Genomic DNA, 19,072 nt, shown 5'->3' on the forward strand with positions numbered 1-19,072 from the left:
TATCTCTCTCTCTCTACTATCTCTCTCCTCTCTCTCTCTCTCTCTCTCTCTATCTCTCTCTACCTATCTCTCTCTCTCTCCTCTCTCTCTCTATCTCTCTCTACCTATCTCTCTCTCTCTACCTATCTCTCTCTACCTATCTCTCTTTCTCACGTTTCTCTCTCTCTCTCTCCCTATCTCTCTCTCTCTCTCTCTCTCTCTCTCTCTCTCTTACCTCTCTATCTCTCTCTCTCTCTCTTTACCTCTCTATCTCTCTCTCTCTCTCTTTACCTCTCTATCTCTCTCTCTCTCTCTTTACCTCTCTATCTCTCTCTCTCTTTACCTCTCTATCTCTCTCTCTCTTTACCTCTCTATCTCTCTCTCTCTTTACCTCTCTATCTCTCTCTCTCTCTACCTATCCTCTCTCTCTCTCTACCTATCTCTCTCTCTCTCTCTACCTATCTCTCTCTCTCTCTCTACCTATCTCTCTCTCTCTCTCTACCTCTCTCTCTCTCTCTCTCTTTCTCACGTTCTCTCTCTTTCTCTCCCTATCTCTCTCTCCCTATCTCTCTCCCTATCTCTCTCTCTCTACCTCTCTCTCTACCTCTCTCTCTCTCTCTCTCTCTCTCTCTTTACCTCTCTCTCTCTCTCTCTCTCTCTACCCTCTCTCTCTCTCTCTCTCTACCTATCTCTCTCTCTCTACCTATCTCTCTCTCTCTACCTAGCTCTCTCTCTCTACCTATCTCTCTCTCTACCTATCTCTCTCTCTCTACCTAGCTCTCTCTCTCTACCTATCTCTCTCTCTCTACCTCTCTCCCTCTCTCTCTCTCTCTCTCTCTTTCTCACGTTCTCTCTCTTTCTCTCTCCCTATCTCTCTCTCTCTCTCTCTTTCTCTCTCTCGGGCTATGAATCATCATCATCAGTTGGATGTTTATGTCTTAGAGTGAGCATTTTGCTGGGTCTGTGAGCTACAGACAGACTGTGTGTGTGTGCTGTAAGCTACAGACAGGCTGTGTGTGTGTGTGCTGTGAGCTACAGACAGGCTGTGTGTGTGTGTGCTGTGAGCTACAGACAGACAGTGTGTGTGTGTATACAGTGCATTCGGAAAGTATTCAGACCTCCTGATTTTTTTCACATTTTGTTACGTTACAACCTTATTCTAAAATTGATTAAAAAAAGTTTTTCCTCATAATGACAAAGCAAAATGGGTTTTTAGATATTTTAGCAAATGTATTAAAAATAAAAACCTGGGTATGACGCTACAAGCATGGCACACCTCTCATGCTCTGTCAGGGTTGATGGAGAGCGTCACTGCACAGCTATTTTCAGGTCTCTCCAGAGATGTTCGATTGGGTTCAAGTCCGGGCTCTGGCTAGGCCACTCAAGGACATTCAGAGACTTGTCCCAAAGCCTGCATTGGTTTGGCTGTTTGCTTAGGGTCATTGTCCTGTTTGAAGGTGAACTTTTACCCCAGTCTGAGGTCCTGAGTGCTCTGGAGCAAGTTTTCATCAAGGATCTCTGTACTTTGCTCCGTTCATCTTTCCCTCAATCCTGACTAGTCTCCCAGTCCCTGCCGCTGAAAAACATCCCTACAGACTGATGCTGCCACCACCATTCTTCACCTTAGGGATCGCGCCAGGTTTCCTCCAGACATGTCACTTGGCATTCAGGCCAAAGAGTTCAATCTTGGTTTCATCAGACCAGAGAATCTTGTTTCTCATGGTCTGAGAGTCCTTTAGGTGCCTTTTGGCAAACTCCAAGCGGGCTGTCATGTGCCTTTTACTGAGGAGTGGCTTCAGATTGGCCACTCTACCATTAAGGTGGAGTGCTGCAGAGATGGTTGTCCTTCTGGAAGGTTCTCCCATCTCCACAGAGGAACTCTGGAGCTCTGTCAGATTGACCAGATTGGTCACCTCCCTTACCAAGGCCCTTCTCCCCCGATTGCTCAGTTCCATTTAAGAATGATGGAGGTCACTGGGTTCTTGGGGACCTTCAATGCTGCAGACATTTTTTGGTACCCTTCCACAGATCTGTGCCTCGACACAATCCTGTCTCGGAGCTCTACGGATAATTCCTTCAACCTCATGGCTTGGTTTTTTCTCTGACATGCACTGCCAACTGTGGGACCTTATATAGACAGGTGTGTGCCTTTCCAAATCATGTCCAATCAATGGAATTTTCCACAGGTGGACTCCAGTCAAGTTGTAGAAACATCTCAAGGATGATCAATGGAAACAGGATGCACCTGAGCTCAATTTCAAGTCTCATAGCAAAGGGTCTGAATACTTATGTAAATAATGTATTTCTGTTTAAAAAAAGAATATTGGGTATTGTGTCTAGATTGAGGACAATGTTTTATTTAATGCATTTCAGAATAAGGCTGTAGCGTAACAAAATTAGGAAAAAGTCAAGGAGGTCTGGATGCTTTCCGAATGCACTGTATGTGTTTCTCATCTCAAATGTCATAGTGTGTTTCTCATCTCATTTCCTACCTGGTGTGTCACTAAACCAGATTGATTTGATCATCCTATATTGACAGTCAAACGCCACCATGTTTTCTACTCATTAAAAACCAGGAAAATGAGTAACAGCCTATATTGCTTCCACTGTGCTGAACTTTCTTTCACTTCGCCTTATATGTGGTCGTGTGTTTTGTTTGAATTTAAGTGTGTGTGTGTGTGTGTGTGTGTGTGTGTGTGTGTGTGTGTGTGTGAAAGAGAGAGTAGAAAGAAGGATTTCTATTCGGGGCCCCTGACTTTCCCCTCCGTTATGTGATGTGCTTTTGCAGGTGATAACTTGTTGGGTGGCAGAGTTAGCCAGAGATCAGACAAAGCTCAAGTTTAGTGAGTTTGTGTTTGTAGGCCTATACAGTGCTGAGGTGGGGGTCTTCACCTAGATAGTGGGCACCAGGAACAGTGGATGTCTGAAGGAACACAAACAGAATGTTAACTTTGCCATTGTTTCTCTCTGTTTTGCTGGTATTTTGTCAGTGTCAATCACAGGAGGTTGGTGGCACCTTCATTGGGGAGGACGGACTCGTGGTAATGGCTGGAGCGGAATTAGTGGAATGGTATGAAATACATCAAACACATGGTTTGATGCCATTCAATTTTCTCAGTTCCAGCCATTATCATGAGCCGTTCTCCCCTCAGCAGCCTCCACTGATGCCGATGTAGACTACCAGACAGTTTTGACTGTTCTGCCCCTATAGCTGACTCACCTGACCAGTGGAGGCGGCTGAGGGGAGGACGGCTCATAGTAATGGCCGGAATGGAATAGTACATGTGTTTGATATAATTTCATACACTGCATTCCAGCCATTATACTTCATTCCAGACATTATTATGAACCTCCACTGCACCTGATATAGGATAAAGTTGTCTCCAGACACTGATCTAAGGTCAGTTTGGTAGTTTCCCCCCTAATAATTAGGATAGGGGGAAGGGGAAGCTGGTCGTTAATGATTAGGATAAGGGGAAGCTGGTCGTTAATGATTTGGGGACAGGGAAGCTGGACGTTAATGATTAGGATAAGGGGAAGGGGAAGCTGGTCGTTAATGATTAGGATAAGGGGAAGGGGAAGCTGGTCGTTAATGATTAGGATAAGGGGAAGGGGAAGCTGGTCGTTAATGATTAGGATAAGGGGAAGGGGAAGCTGGTCGTTAATGATTAGGATAGGGGAAGGGGAAGCTGGTCGTTAATGATTTGGGGACAGGGAAGCTGGACGTTAATGATTAGGATAGGGGGAAGGGGAAGCTGGTCGTTAATGATTAGGATAGGGGGAAGCTGGTCGTTAATGATTAGGATAAGGGGAAGGGGAAGCTGGTCGTTAATGATTAGGATAAGGGGAAGGGGAAGCTGGTCGTTAATGATTAGGATAGGGGAAGGGGAAGCTGGTCGTTAATGATTAGGATAGGGGAAGGGGAAGCTGGTCGTTAATGATTAGGATAGGGGGAAGGGGAAGCTGGTCGTTAATGATTAGGATAGGGGGAAGCTGGTCGTTAATGATTAGGATAAGGGGAAGGGGAAGCTGGTCGTTAATGATTAGGATAAGGGGAAGCTGGACGTTAATGATTAGGATAGGGGGAAGGGGAAGCTGGTCGTTAATGATTAGGATAGGGGGAAGCTGGTCGTTAATGATTAGGATAAGGGGAAGGGGAAGCTGGTCGTTAATGATTAGGATAGGGGGAAGCTGGACGTTAATGATTAGGATAGGGGGAAGGGGAAGCTGGTCGTTAATGATTAGGATAGGGGGAAGCTGGTCGTTAATGATTAGGATAAGGGGAAGGGGAAGCTGGTCGTTAATGATTAGGATAAGGGGAAGGGGAAGCTGGTCGTTAATGATTAGGATAGGGGAAGGGGAAGCTGGTCGTTAATGATTAGGATAAGGGGAAGGGGAAGCTGGTCGTTAATGATTAGAATAGGGGGAAGGGGAAGCTGGTCGTTAATGATTAGGATAGGGGGAAGGGGCAGCTGGTCGTTAATGATTAGGATAAGGGGAAGCTGGTCGTTAATGATTAGGATAAGGGGAAGCTGGTCGTTAATGATTAGGATAAGGGGAAGGGGAAGCTGGTCGTTAATGATTTGGGGACAGGGAAGCTGGACGTTAATGATTAGGATAAGGGGAAGGGGAAGCTGGTCGTTAATGATTAGGATAGGGGGGAGGGGAAGCTGGTCGTTAATGATTAGGATAAGGGGAAGGGGAAGCTGGTCGTTAATGATTAGGATAAGGGGAAGGGGAAGCTGGTCGTTAATGATTAGGATAAGGGGAAGGGGAAGCTGGTCGTTAATGATTAGAATAGGGGGAAGGGGCAGCTGGTCGTTAATGATTAGGATAAGGGGAAGGGGAAGCTGGTCGTTAATGATTAGGATAAGGGGAAGGGGAAGCTGGTCGTTAATGATTAGGATAAGGGGAAGGGGAAGCTGGTCGTTAATGATTAGGATAAGAGGAAGGGGAAGCTGGTTGTTAGTATGTGATTACGAGTAACATCTACTTCGAGTGGCTCACCTTCCCAGAGCAGTCATCTGTGTGTCACTGCTGAAGAGGATGATGATGATGGGAGATTCCCCTATAGGTTCATCTAAGACTGGGGTCTCCCCTCATCCTCTTACACTCAGCCTCCCTCTTCCACCAGTTATTTCTCTGCATGATGGGAGGTGCCTCTGCAATGCTGGAAAAGTGATAGAGGGGGAGTAGAGCAGGGATTCAGAGACACAGGCAGGCAGTGAGAAGTGATAGTAAAGGATAGAGGAAGATGGGGAAAGATTGACATCAAGTATACTTTAAAGAGTAGGAAGGGTGAGAAAGACGATGGGCTCTTCTCCTTCTAGCTTGTTAGTCCTCAGAGTAAGCACAGCACCAGAGATGCACTGAATAATTGTTTCTTTATTTAGCCAAGATAACAAAAACACAAGCCTCTAAGAGTCATCTACTAAGCCTGTTTGATATAATCCCCACCGACAACTATGGGAAAAATCCAAACAAGTCTCTCACTCATTCTTCCTCTCTCACTCTCTCTCTTTTTCTCTCTCTCTTTCTCTCTCTCTCTCTCTCTCTCTCTCTCTCTCTCTTTCTCTTTCTCTCTCTTCTCTGTCTCTGTCTCCCTCCTCTCCGAAAGGATGATACGGCTTAGCAGCTTGCTGCATCTGTTTTTGCAGGGTGTTGTTGTGTTACTGTGTATGTCTGATGCCCAATTCCAAACAAAGTCCTAGCCACTACCTCTAGGTGCCATAGCAATTCTGGGAGGATTGGATAGTGGATCTACTACTTAACTAATAACACATATCATTTCCGATTAAGTTCCAACGGGTAGAGGCTCGGACATTGAGTATGCAGTATGTGTTGAAGGTGTTGCATTGAGATTGGCCTATCATACTATCGGTACTGTTTGTGTGTGTATTGAAGGTGATGTTAATTCTAGTCATATTGAGCTAGCAGTGGAGTGATAAAAACAGATGATATGTTTGTGTAGATGTCTACTCCAGTTAGCCAGAGGGTAGATGCTATACTCCACATTCTGTACACCAGCAGGACAGATCAACCTTAAACACACTTCTCAGTATGGTGCTCTCCCTTATCTAATTTTAACACTCTTTATTGCTCTCTCGCTCTCTCTCTCTCTCTCTCTCTCTCTCTCTCTCTCTCTCTCTCTCTCTCTCTCTCAATCTCTCTCTCTCGTCATCTCTCTCTCTCTCTCTCTCTCTTGTCATTTCTCTCTCTCCCACTGCTTCCTTTCCTACCTCCTACTTATCGCTTATTGTTATTGAATAAATATGAGTTTTGCATAACTGCATATTGTATAACTGCATACTGAGAACAGGTTTTGAGAGATGGAGGACATAGAGAAGAAAAGAGAAAGACTGAGTGACATGGCAATACATTTTGCCTATCACAGTATATTGTAAGCATAGGTATTTATTCGATTTTTACAATAATTGGGCTATGGACTAGCAAGGGCAAAAGCTTGAGTCTCAATGCTTTATCCTCTGGCCATTCCGCACAAGGGGACCAATTATTTTGTCAGAATACGAGTGAGACCTCCCCACCCTCCATCTCAACCTTTTCAAATGTCAACCACTGCCTATTCAGGGTTCATCTCAAATTAGCAACTCTAATACATACACACACACACACACACACACACACACACACACACACACACACACACACACACACACACACACACACACACACACACACACACACACACACACACACACACACACACACACACACACACACACACACACAGAGTATTTGGAGGCCACAGCCTTAAGGCGGTACCAGTGACATTGCCTAAACCCCTTACAGCTGTGTGTGTTTATGTGCGTGTGTGTGTGGTGCGTGTTCTGCAGATAACATCAACACCTTCGGTTGACTGTATGGCCTCCTGACCTTACAAACAAACACAATCTTATAGCGAACGCATGCATGGATTCACAATGAGTCACTATGCCAAAAGGAACACAGGCTTTACTGTATGGGAGAATCTCAATTGCCTACTGCTCACATTCTCTCTTCCTTCTCAAAACCCATTGGAGGAGAAGGTCATAGGGGAGGGACCTCTGGCTTTCTCATCCAATGGGTTTTGAGAAGGAGGCGAGGAGAGAGGACACGAGGAGTATTCAATTAAGATTCTCCCTCTCTGTCCACAAACGTCACCCCTGCTGTGTTTGTACTGACGTCGGCCCTACAAATGTATGCAAGTCATTTGTGCTCGGCATGAGTCCCAGTTCCTCTGACTTTGCATGCTACACTCTGTTATTATACAATCATGATCGTCAGCAAAAACTCTGATGAAGGTCAAAACCGTGTGATAATAAACTCACCTCGGAGTTAGAGTAGTTTTATATTTATATTTGTCCCTTCACCTGATCCGGTGCTGGTAGGATCTATGCTGCCATCTTTTGGTCAATTCTGGTCATTTCTGATCATTTAAACCATTGTACTTGTCCAGGAGGAGCAGGCCTACTGCACTGTAACATTGTACTTGTCCAGGAGGATCAGGCCTACTGCACTGTAACATTGTACTTGTCCATGAGGATCAGGCCTACTGCACTGTAACATTGTACTTGTCCAGGAGGAGCAGGCCTACTGCACTGTAACATTGTACTTGTCCATGAGGATCAGGCCTACTGCACTGTAACATTGTACTTGTCCAGGAGGAGCAGGTCTACTGCACTGTAACATTGTACTTGTCCAGGAGGATCAGGCCTACTGCACTGTAACATTGTACTTGTCCAGGAGGATCAGGCCTACTGCACTATAACATTGTACTTGTCCATGAGGATCAGGCCTACTGCACTGTAACATTGTACTTGTCCAGGAGGATCAGGCCTACTGCACTGTAACATTGTACTTGTCCAGGAGGATCAGGCCTACTGCACTGTAACATTGTACTTGTCCAGGAGGAGCAGGCCTACTGCACTGTAACATTGTACTTGTCCAGGAGGATCAGGACTACTGCACTGTAACATTGTACTTGTCCAGGAGGATCAGGCCTACTGCACTGTAACATTGTACTTGTCCAGGAGGATCAGGCCTACTGCACTGTAACATTGTACTTGTCCAGGAGGAGCAGGCCTACTGCACTGTAACATTTCAATTCAAGTCACTTTCTCATATTCCTACAGCAAGTACACAAGCAGGTGAAATTACAATATTATCTCTGATGAATCTTCAAATAACACTGTGCCATAAATCCTCTCTTTCTTCACAGACAATGGTGATGGTAACGATGATGATAAGGATGATGATTGATAAGATGATGCAGTATGTAGATTTTGAAGAAAATAGAAAAGATGACATTATGATCAATGTGTAAACCTCAGCAAAGAACACAGAAAAACTGATGAGAAAGACAGAACTATAAGGCTGTGTTTACACAGGCAGCCCAAATCTGATCTTTTGCCCAATTATTGGCAAACCAACTGATCTGATTGGGCAAAATAACAATTAGTGGGAAAATATCAGAATTGGGTTGCTTGTGTAAACGTGTATGAATGAAAGAGAGAGTGAGGGAGACAGAGAGAAAGAAAGAGAGAGTGAGGGAGACAGAGAGAAAGAAAGAGAGAGTGAGGAGACAGAGAGAAAGAAAGAGAGAGTGGAGGAGAGAAGAGAGACAGAAGAGAGATGAGAGTAAAGGAGGAAGGACAGAGAGAAGAGGAAGAGAGAGTGAGGGAGACAGAGAGAAAGAGAGAGTGAGGGAGACAGAGAGAAAGAAAGAGAGAGTGAGGGAGACAGAGAGAAAGAAAGAGAGAGTGAGGGAGACAGAGAGAAAGAAAGAGAGAGTGAGGGAGACAGAGAGAAAGAAAGAGAGAGTGAGGGAGACAGAGAGAAAGAAAGAGAGAGTGAGGGAGACAGAGAGAAAGAAAGAGAGAGTGAGGGAGACAGAGAGAAAGAAAGAGCGAGTGAGGGAGACTGAGAGAAAGAAAGAGCGAGTGAGGGGAGACAGAGAGAAAGAAAGAGCGAGTGAGGGAGACTGAGAGAAAGAAAGAGAGAGAAATAGAGCGATGCCAGTAGTGATTTTACAGGACACAATGACTGTTTTATAGATGTAGTGTGATATTGCAGGTTAACAGCCTCTCATAGTGGAGCAGATGACTCATATTACAGCACTGTTACCTTGTTCACCCTACAGACTCTATCACCCAGACCAACCCTCATATAACCAACCACGCACCGGGTGAACCGGTAATTAGCCAAACAACTGTTACACTCTCCTCTCGCACAAACACTATTAACCCTACACACACACACACACACCACGGTGTAACACTTACTGTACGTGACACTCTATCCACTCATTAGCATTTAGCTTACATCATTTTTCCTGACAGTGCACTTTCTGAAGTGTGTTAATTAGAATGAGTGTATTACCATGTCCTTGAGAGTGGTGTGGGCTGTAGTAGCAGAGGGCTGCTGCTGGGGGTAATAGGATGTAATTATTTCATGTTGTATAACGAGAGGGTCACCTAGGACTCGTTAGCCTGATGCTAATGAGTGTTTTGTTTCATAGGTGATTAAAGAAGGATCTCCGCTGTTTGCACTGGGCACCGAGACGTGACTAAAGACTATGATTTGTCAAGTGGTCAATACAATGTAATTCTATGTAACCATGATTTATTAGTTAAGAACAAATTCCACAAAGCAAAAAGAGGTGTGCATTGTGTTTGGTGAAAAAATTCAATAGCTCACTTTTTCAAAGTTGCTTGCTTTATTTTTATTATGCAATGTATGTTTCTGCTTGATAATGCAGTTTACAGTGATATGTGGAAAAGACAGATTGTAAGTGACATATGTATGACATATGATGTGCGGGATCTTCATTTCCTGTTGTAAGAGTTAGATTTCCTGTGTCACGGCTGCCTTGGCCTCGTCTCCCAGGCGCTCGGTATTCACCTGGGAACAATGACAACATGAACACAACTCAAGTTAGTTGTCAGTAATACTAATGTATCTTGAAATAGGATTGGCCTCACAGTCAGTCAGTGAATGTCATTGGTCATGTAGTACCGTACTCACCCTGTAGGACGAGCTCCACTCCCCGGCCCCGTGGCTGTTGACAGAGCGTGCCCGGAACAGGTAGTGTGTGTCTAGGCGGAGCCCAGCCGTCTGCAGGTTGCAGGTCTTCAGCCCCTCCAGGACCACTCCCTTCCTCTCCTCCATGGCCATCCCCACGATAACAGCATCCTGGAAGTGGACGTCAAAGGTCTCCACCTCCTCGCCCATGGGCAGCATCCAGAAGATCTACACAAACAGATAGAGAGTTATCATCATATTGGATAACTTCACATAGATATAAACAATACATTTTACATTTATAATAAGTCCCTAGATGCTGTGTAACTGTACCTCCACAGTGTCTCCGCTGACGATGTGCTGGTAGATGATTGGGGGCCTGGGCAGCAGGTGCCGCTTCTTATCGCTACAGTCCCCAGCCGACAGGCCCAGCTGTTCCTCCATCACCAGCTTCCTGGGGCTCTTGGGGTTCCGGGGGCTCAGTGGGGGGTCCGCCAGGGCCAGTGTGCGGTGGGGGGTCCCTGGGCAGGATGGTACCTGCAACACCTCGCAGCACCCCCCCAAAACATCTGGCTCCACGCTGGTTGCCGCTGAAACCACTGCATCCGCTTCAGGGCTCTTCCAGTGGAGGTGGGTCCCCAGCAGGCCCTGCAGGTCTCTAAAGAGGGCGTCGAAGTCCATCTTCACCCCCTTGAAGGGCTCCCCCTCCTGTAGAGTCAGGGCAGGGCGGTGGATGTCCCCGTTGACCCTCTGCAGCCACTGGGTCAGAGCCACGGCCCCTGTCAGGAAGGCCACGGTGTCGGGCTCCAGGAGGGCCTGCTCAGAGATCACCTCCAGCCCAGTCAGGGAGCCTAGGAGTGGGGCAGAGGTCTGGAGGAAGTCCCTGGCACCGCTGCGGGTACTGGAGGTCAGGTTGTCCAGGTGGGAGAGCAGTGCTGCTTCCTGGTCTAGCAGGACATTATGGAGAGACAGGAAGCCCTCACGCACTCGGCGTCTCAGCTCGGCGCCATCGGAGCCCGTTCGGGCCCTCAACTGATCCATGGACACCATGTCGGCTTCACACTGGGACTTCACTACAGCCACGTGACAAGGGCAGCAATAAACATCTGATACAAACTTAACTTCCTGTATTAACTTTCAATTAATTTACTTTGAGTTTACTCAATTGCCACAACGGAGTAATCTGTTTGACATAATGGCTACCATTACTGTGGTTCACAGAGATGTGGTTTGGAGAATGTATTTTTTACTTACAGTAATTAAGATGTGAAAGCTTAACTCTGGTAGATTTTGGCTGCACTTATGAAAGCTAATTAACTGAACAAAAGCTGTTTGTGCAGCAACATTAAGACTTCAAATGAACAACATAAATCCATAAAATGAATCCAAAGAAAAACAGCCCTTAGTGGAACTTATATAAAGCGTCTCAGAAACAATAGAGCAGTGATGTGACCTTACCCTTCTCAGCCTGCTCCAGCCAATTGCGGATGCCCACCTCCCTGCGGGCGCGGGCCTCGTGGACGGGTGACACGTCATGCCCCTGGTGCCCCTGTTCCATGCACCCCTGGCACCCCAGAGCTCCATCGTCAAGGCAACAGTGGGACAGGGAGCGGTCGTGGTGGGTGGGGCATGGATCGCGGCACCCACCCTCCACGGGCTCCGTCAGCACGTGGGCCTGGAATGCTCGGTTGCCATGGAGGTTTCTCAGGCACTTGGCACAGTAGTTGAGGCCGCAGGTGCGGCAGTAGTGCTGGGCCTCGCGCTGCTTAGAGCAGATCTCGCAGGCGGTCACCCTCAGGGATGTGTCCTTGGCCCGGGTGTTTTTAGGTTGCTTCACCTGCCTCAGGCCCTCCAGCCTCTCTAGGAGCTGCTCAGATACGTTGGCCAGAAGAAGGTTCTCTGGGAAGGGCCAGGCACCGCCAGGCTGGAGGGAGTAGTGGACCAGGCAACGGGGGCACTGGGAGTAGGGCTGGGCCTGTTGGGCATCAGAGGCCTTGGTGCTGGAGGGCTTCTTGCGGATGCCTTCCAGGCAGGGCTGGCAGAGGCAGTGGCCACAGGGCAGAGACACAGGCTGGAGGAGTAGAGTGTCACAGGCGGGGCAGCACAGGTGGAGAGCCAGGGAGCAGGTCATCGGGTCTAGCTCAGCTTTAGTCTGGGCATCCTGAGCGCTAGAAGGGGCAACAGGCAGGCTTAGGTTTCAGAAGGGAGAGCTGGAGAAAAATACTAATGTAGCCTACATACATCATCACTGTTACAGTACAATATCATCCCTCCACAACTACGCCAGCCATTTTCAGATAACTACAACTGTTATTCCTGTCTATAAACATAAAAATCATATTTGGCTCTACTTCAGTACTTGTTAGGCTTTTTAAAATCAGTTTCATACCCTATCTCCTTTCCTGTGTGTTTGGCTTTGGAGTTGGAGCGCTTCTTTGAAGATCTCAAGCGTGGCCAACAGCCAGATTCTGAATCAGTCCCAGGCATTATTGTATTAGGTAAGTGATTCCTAATTGTATTTTATGTGCTGAGATATCCTAAAGAAAACAAAGTCATTATTAGATGTCACTCATTAGGCTAGCCTACTTTATATTTGACTTATTAGCTTACATTTTGCTTGCACATTCTAATAGAGATCTTTATATTTAATTGCCCAATGTTGACACTTTAACACAATTCGCCTAATCTGGTCAATTCCTTTGCATTTTTCATTGGATTACAGATGGAGGGCTACTGAGGCACTTACGTTCTTCAGCACGTCTGTGTGTGATCAAAATGTCAATCTTGCGGGAATATCTCAACTGTTTTACTATGACGTAAACTTGCGGCCGTCTATGACGTAATTATAGCAGCGTCCGCGGCCGAATCATGTCGTAACGCGAAGAAATTCCAAGCCCTATAATAGGGTCTGCTATGGCCTATTTCCTCAGTGAGAAAAAGTTGAGAAAACACCACCAAACACACCACTAGAAATATCCACTAGATGGAGACATTGGATTAAATGTGAACTTTCAAATCAGAAGTTGGTGATTCGTCTTCTCGCAATGAAGATGCTGTGTTGAGTATTGCCCTCAGTTTAAACGGTTAGATGGGCCTAATACCTTTCATAGCTTTGAAATGCCATAGCCTGAAATGTCCATAGTCTTAACTATATGACTAACTAGAGATCCGGCTGCTGAGTATTTCCCACCCCATTTGAATTCCCACATTCTATAGGCCTAGTTGTTTTCTGTATTGAACAAATTGATCTGTGACTGCAGAATGAATGAGAGAAACAGCTAGATTCTAATGACTATTTCCCACCCCATTTTAATTCCCACATTCTATAGGCCTAGTTGTTTTCTGTATTGAACAAATTGATCTGTGACTGCAGAATGAATGAGAGAAACAGCTAGATTCTAATGACTATTTCCCACCCCATTTTAATTCCCACATTCTATAGGCCTAGTTGTTTTCTGTATTGAACAAATTGATCTGTGACTGCAGAATGAATGAGAGAAACAGCTAGATTCTAATGACTATTTCCCACCCCATTTTAATTCCCACATTCTATAGGCCTAGTTGTTTTCTGTATTGAACAAATTGATATGTGACTGCAAAATGAATGAGACACAGCTAGATTCTAAAACAACTCTTTATTGGTCAATTTACAGAAAGTGCTGTAGTGACCATCCAAAGGAAACTAAGAAAACAGTCCAAAGAAAACGTCAAGAAAAACTAAAAAAGGTTTTACACATTTTACAAGGTTCATATTTATTTTCACCTTCCACCTCTAAAACAAACGTTGGGAGAACATTGGGGAGGGTTGATGCAAAGTCTAGCAAAAGTTCCTAGGGGGTAGGGGTACAGGTGTGAGAGGGGTTCAGGAGCTGAAAGTAACATGGTGGAGGTTGAGGACAAGGTCTCACGTCACAAGCACAGTTGTAACCCTACACAACCGTTGAAAACTTTACATGAACTTGTAGCTAGCTATACACGGGCTCTTCAAGACAGGGTTCTCCCAGATAGAACCGAAGGACTATCCCTGGAAAGGATTACATCAAGCAGAATCACACAGTCAAATACCCAAATGTAGAAAATAGAAACTTTCAATTTCTCCTCGTGCCAGGTAAAGTAACATTTTACATTAGGCAGACTGTGTAAGATAGGGGTAAGGGGGGTTGCTGGTATTGACTGCAGAAAGATAGAAGACCTTATACATGCCCATTAACCAGTTTAAGTTGGCCTTAAGTTGGGCTTAAGTTGGGCTTAAGTTGGTTTAACTTGCCTGTCTTAGCAGAGACAGAAAGCATAGCCATTCGGAATGAACTGAACATTGAGATAAAAACACAGAGAGCAGGGCAGGGTTTGGTGTAATATGTACAGATTTAATTGAGATGGGTGGGGTTATGTGCATACATACAGAAGAAAAGAGGGAGGGGCTTTGCTAGGTTCAGGGCGGGGTCACCTACTCTAGTTAGTATTTACAGGTAAGAGGAACATATACACATTTACAAGGTTCCTCCTCTTTCGTAGTGTGTCCAAGAAACAGAACAAAAAAAGCCAACTTTCACCTGGGTGCTTATTCAGTTGTGTGCAATGTATATACACAATATTAAAGATAGAATTGAAATGCATAGAGCTGACATGGTTATTGTTTTGCATGACAGAGAAACGTGTCAGTTTTATGCAACACATTTCTATTTGAACATTCTGTAATGTTGCACCTGCATGACTATGCCTCAGGTAAGTACAACATCTCCAACAGCACATCAATCGAAAAACGAATAAAGACTGTTTAGTGCCATTGGGGGACGGCATAACTCTTTAAAATCACCTGGACACATCATCCAGGATTAAATAAGCAGTGCTAAATAAATTATATTCCATTGCAACAAACCCCCAAAATATTTTTCAGGTATTAAAATACTGCAAATCAATGCAATAATATTTTTCTTATTTTGCCTTAAATTTTCATTTGATGCAATGGACAGAAGGTATGATATACTGTACACAGATAATATGGTAAGGATTGAAGGAGTTTCCCTATATTAGCCGGTACCATCTTAACTATCCCACTGTACCACGCTAACTCTAGCACAGTGGACTGTACCACTATGTGCCTATGGGAAAGAAACCATTACGAAGGATCATGGCAACCAGTTTTTCAGATTCGATTTTAGACCCTGAAAAAATAGGTGGAAATCAGATGTTTGACGAGCAATATCAGCTGTATACAGTATTTTAACATTTAGTTTTGTTGTTTTTTCACAGTCTCAGTATAAAACAGTAGATAAGCTGTTAGTTTGTGGACTTGGGCTTGAGGTCTGTGTACTGACTCAAGACCACAAGATAGTATTATAGCATTGGAGTACCACATTGTAGCCTTTAGTTAACACCAGATGATTTGACATTAAGGAAAGGAGTATTTTTAAATGGAGTACAGGCTGGCGTTGTTCGCTTGTATGTGAGTGAGTGAGTGTGTGTGTGTGTGTGTGTGTGTGTATGTGAGTGAATGAGTGTGTGTGTGTGTGTGTGTGCAGGTTTGACACGTGAGTGAGTGTGTGAGTGTGTGTGTGTGTGTGTGTGTGTATGTGAGTGAATGAGTGTGTGTGTGTGTGTGTGCAGGTTTGACACGTGAGTGAGTGTGTGTGTGTGTGTGTGTGTGTGTGTGTGTATGTGAGTGAATGAGTGTGTGTGTGTGTGTGTGCAGGTTTGACACGTGAGTGAGTGTGTGAGTGTGTGTGTGTGTGTGTATGTGAGTGAATGAGTGTGTGTGTGTGTGTGCAGGTTTGACACGTGAGTGAGTGTGTGAGTGTGTGTGTGTGTTTGATGCATGTGTATTACTTTAGTGCTCATTCTATTCTCATCACCATTTCCATTTTCACCAGTAGGGGGGGATGTTAACTCAACTGAGAGAAATCTCAGGTAGTCTCTCATGATTAAACAATTGATTTTATGGTAGTGTGTATGTTGATGCCTCAGCGTGTGTGTATGCACATTAGTGTTTGTGTGTGTGTGTGCGTCAGTGTGTATGTGTGATTGTATTCAGTAGGTTAATGTAGAGTTGTCCCAGTCCAGCTGGCCCCTCTTGCTGCCCTGTTTTACACTGAGAGATCCTGGGACCTCCTCCTCCTCCTCGCTGTCGTTTGACTCGGCACTTGTGATGTCATCGTCTTCCTCTTCATCATCGTCCTCCTCGTCCTCCTCGCTGGCCTCTTCCTCAGCTCCCTGGGGCTCCTGGAAGCTCTGCATGGGGCACAGAGAGGCAACAGGTGTGTCACAGGTTCCGGAGCTGATTACTGTGGCCCTTGTGTATCCTACTCTGTTTCACTATGTCCCATTTCTCCCTTTCTCTCCTCTTCCTTGTCATTCGTCCCTCTGCCCTCAAACTTCAGTTACTCACTCTACTTCAGATGCTGTGATGAAGCTGACTCAGAAGCTCTCGTCACTAATAATTGAATTCCCCTTCCCCATAAATTGTTTAGCGTGTTAATTTCCCCCCATATATCTAGTAATTCATATATCTTAAAGGTATCTACTGTTGTTATTTTCCTTTTTTGCCAGTATCACTAATATTTACTGTTGCGTAATGCTAATTACAGTGAGGGAAAAAAGTATTTGATCCCCTGCTGATTTTGTACGTTTGCCCACTGACAAAGAAATGATCAGTCTATAATTTTAATGGTAGGTTTATTTGAACAGTGAGAGACAGAATAACAACAAAAAAATCCTGAAAAACGCATCTCAAAAAATGTTCTAAATTGATTTGCATTTTAATGAGGGAAATAAGTATTTTACCCCCTCTCAATCAGAAAGATTTCTGGCTCCCAGGTGTCTTTTATACAGGTAACAAACTGAGATTAGGAGCACACTGTTAAAGGGAGTGCTCCTAATCTCAGCTTGTTACCTGTATAAAAGACACCTGTCCACAGAAGCAATCAATCAATCAGATTCCAAACTCTCCACCATGGCCAAGACCAAAGAGGTCTCCTAGGATGTCAGGGACAAGATTGTAGACCTACACAAGGCTGGAATGGGCTACAAGACCATCTCCAAGCAGCTTGGTGAGAAGGTGACAACAGTTGGTGCGATTATTCGCAAATGGAAGAAACACAAAAGAACTGTCAATCTCCCTTGGCATGGGGCTCCATGCAAGATCTCACCTCGTGGAGTTGCAATGATCATGAGAACGGTGAGGAATCAGCCCAGAACTACACGGGAGGATCTTGTCAATGATCTCAAGGCAGCTGGGACCATAGTCACCAAGAAAACAATTGGTAACACACTACGCCATGAAGGACTGAAATCCTGCAGCGCCCGCAAGGTCCCCCTGCTCAAGAAAGCACATATACATGCCCGTCTGAAGTTTGCCAATGAACATCTGAATGATTCAAAGGACAACTGGGTGAAAGTGTTGTGGTCAGATGAGACCAAAACGGAGCTCTTTGGCATCAACTCAACTCGCCGTTTTTGGAGGAGGAGGAATGCTGCCTATGACCCCAAGAACACCATCCCCACCGTCAAACATGGAGGTGGAAACATTATGCTTTGGAGGTGTTTTTCTGCTAAGGGGACAGGACAACTTCATCGCATCAAAGGGACGAAATCAATTTAGAACATTTTTTACTTGCGTTTTTCTGGATTCTTTTGTTGTTATTCTGTCTCTCACTGTTCAAATACACCTACCATTAAAATTATAGATTGGTCATTTCTTTGTCAATGGGCAAACGTACAAAATCAGTAGGGGATCAAATACTTTTTTCCCTCACTGTATGAGTCAAGGAAATGTTTGGTTGTTGCATTGTGACACATTTCAGTTTCATATTTAAATGCAGTAATTGACCCTTTTTCAAACCTCCAAGTGGATGCCATTTTCAGGTGGACATGAACACTTGCTACGTAAATGTAAATGTGGGTGTAATGAAGATGCCTGTTATTATGATTGAATGCTTGATCGAATGATTTAATGCCTGAAGATCTCCATGGTTAATAGTATGATAGGGAGGGGCCACAGGTATAAAGGTACCTGTTTCACCTCGGAGTTGGAGTGATGTTCTAGCTCTGGTATGTGAGCTGTGTGGGATGCTGTTCATAGCCTGGTTTACCCCAACCTGCTACAGTTGGTTTGGTATGTGAGCTGTGTGGGAGGCTGCTCATAGCCTGGTATACCCCAACCTGCTACAGTTGGTTTGGTATGTGAGCTGTGTGGGAGGCTGTTCATAGCCTGGTATACCACAGCTACAGTTGGTTTGGTATGTGAGCTGTGTGGGAGGCTGCTCATAGCCTGGTATACCCCAACCTGCTACAGTTGGTTTGGTATGTGAGCTGTGTGGGAGGCTGTTCATAGCCTGGTATACCACAGCCACAGTTGGTTTGGTATGTGAGCTGTGTGGGAGGCTGCTCATAGCCTGGTATACCCCAACCTGCTACAGTTGGTTTGGTATGTGAGCTGTGTGGGAGGCTGCTCATAGCCTGGTATACCCCAACCTGCCACAGTTGGTTTGGTATGTGAGCTGTGTGGGAGGCTGCTCATAGCCTGGTATACCCCAACCTGCTACAGTTGGTTTGGTATGTGAGCTGTGTGGGAGGCTGTTCATAGCCTGGTATACCACAGCTACAGTTGGTTTGGTATGTGAGCTGTGTGGGAGGCTGCTCATAGCCTGGTATACCCCAACCTGCTACAGTTGGTTTGGTATGTGAGTTGTGTGGGAGGCTGCTCATAGCATGGTATACCCCAACCTGCCACAGTTGGTTTGGTATGTGAGCCGTGTGGGAGGCTGCTCATAGCCTGGTATACCCCAACCTGCTACAGTTGGTTTGGTATGTGAGCTGTGTGGGAGGCTGTTCATAGCCTGGTATACCACAGCTACAGTTGGTTTGGTATGTGAGCTGTGTGGGAGGCTGCTCATAGCCTGGTATACCCCAACCTGCTACAGTTGGTTTGGTATGTGAGCTGTGTGGGAGGCTGTTCATAGCCTGGTATACCACAGCTACAGTTGGTTTGGTATGTGAGCTGTGTGGGAGGCTGTTCATAGCCTGGTATACCCCAACCTGCCACAGTTGGTTTGGTATGTGAGCTGTGTGGGAGGCT

General features: G+C 45.4%; 2 protein-coding genes across 2 annotated transcripts in view; both read right to left on the bottom strand.

The window, feature by feature from the left end:
- Nucleotides 1-9,751: 9,751 nt before the first annotated feature.
- LOC115204949 (tripartite motif-containing protein 42-like) lies at nt 9,752-12,501 on the bottom strand. The gene is made up of 5 exons (XM_029770523.1): nt 12,389-12,501; nt 11,458-12,167; nt 10,333-11,072; nt 10,003-10,227; nt 9,752-9,879 (listed from the first exon to the last, which is right to left on the bottom strand). Exons 1-5 carry the CDS (start codon nt 12,484-12,486, stop codon nt 9,823-9,825), a joined length of 1,830 nt encoding a protein of 609 aa, XP_029626383.1. The 5' UTR covers nt 12,487-12,501; the 3' UTR covers nt 9,752-9,822.
- Nucleotides 12,502-15,749: 3,248 nt separating this feature from the next.
- Nucleotides 15,750-19,072, bottom strand: part of LOC115206534 (calsyntenin-2) — a 426,005-nt gene continuing 422,682 nt past the window's right edge. The window contains exon 17 of the mRNA XM_029773639.1: nt 15,750-16,227. Within this exon, the coding sequence (XP_029629499.1) occupies nt 16,027-16,227 (201 nt within the window). The 3' untranslated portion in view covers nt 15,750-16,026. The remainder of the gene's footprint in view (nt 16,228-19,072) is intronic.

The sequence above is a fragment of the Salmo trutta genome, chromosome 13, assembly GCF_901001165.1.
Source record: "Salmo trutta chromosome 13, fSalTru1.1, whole genome shotgun sequence".
Taxonomy (NCBI): domain Eukaryota; kingdom Metazoa; phylum Chordata; class Actinopteri; order Salmoniformes; family Salmonidae; genus Salmo; species Salmo trutta.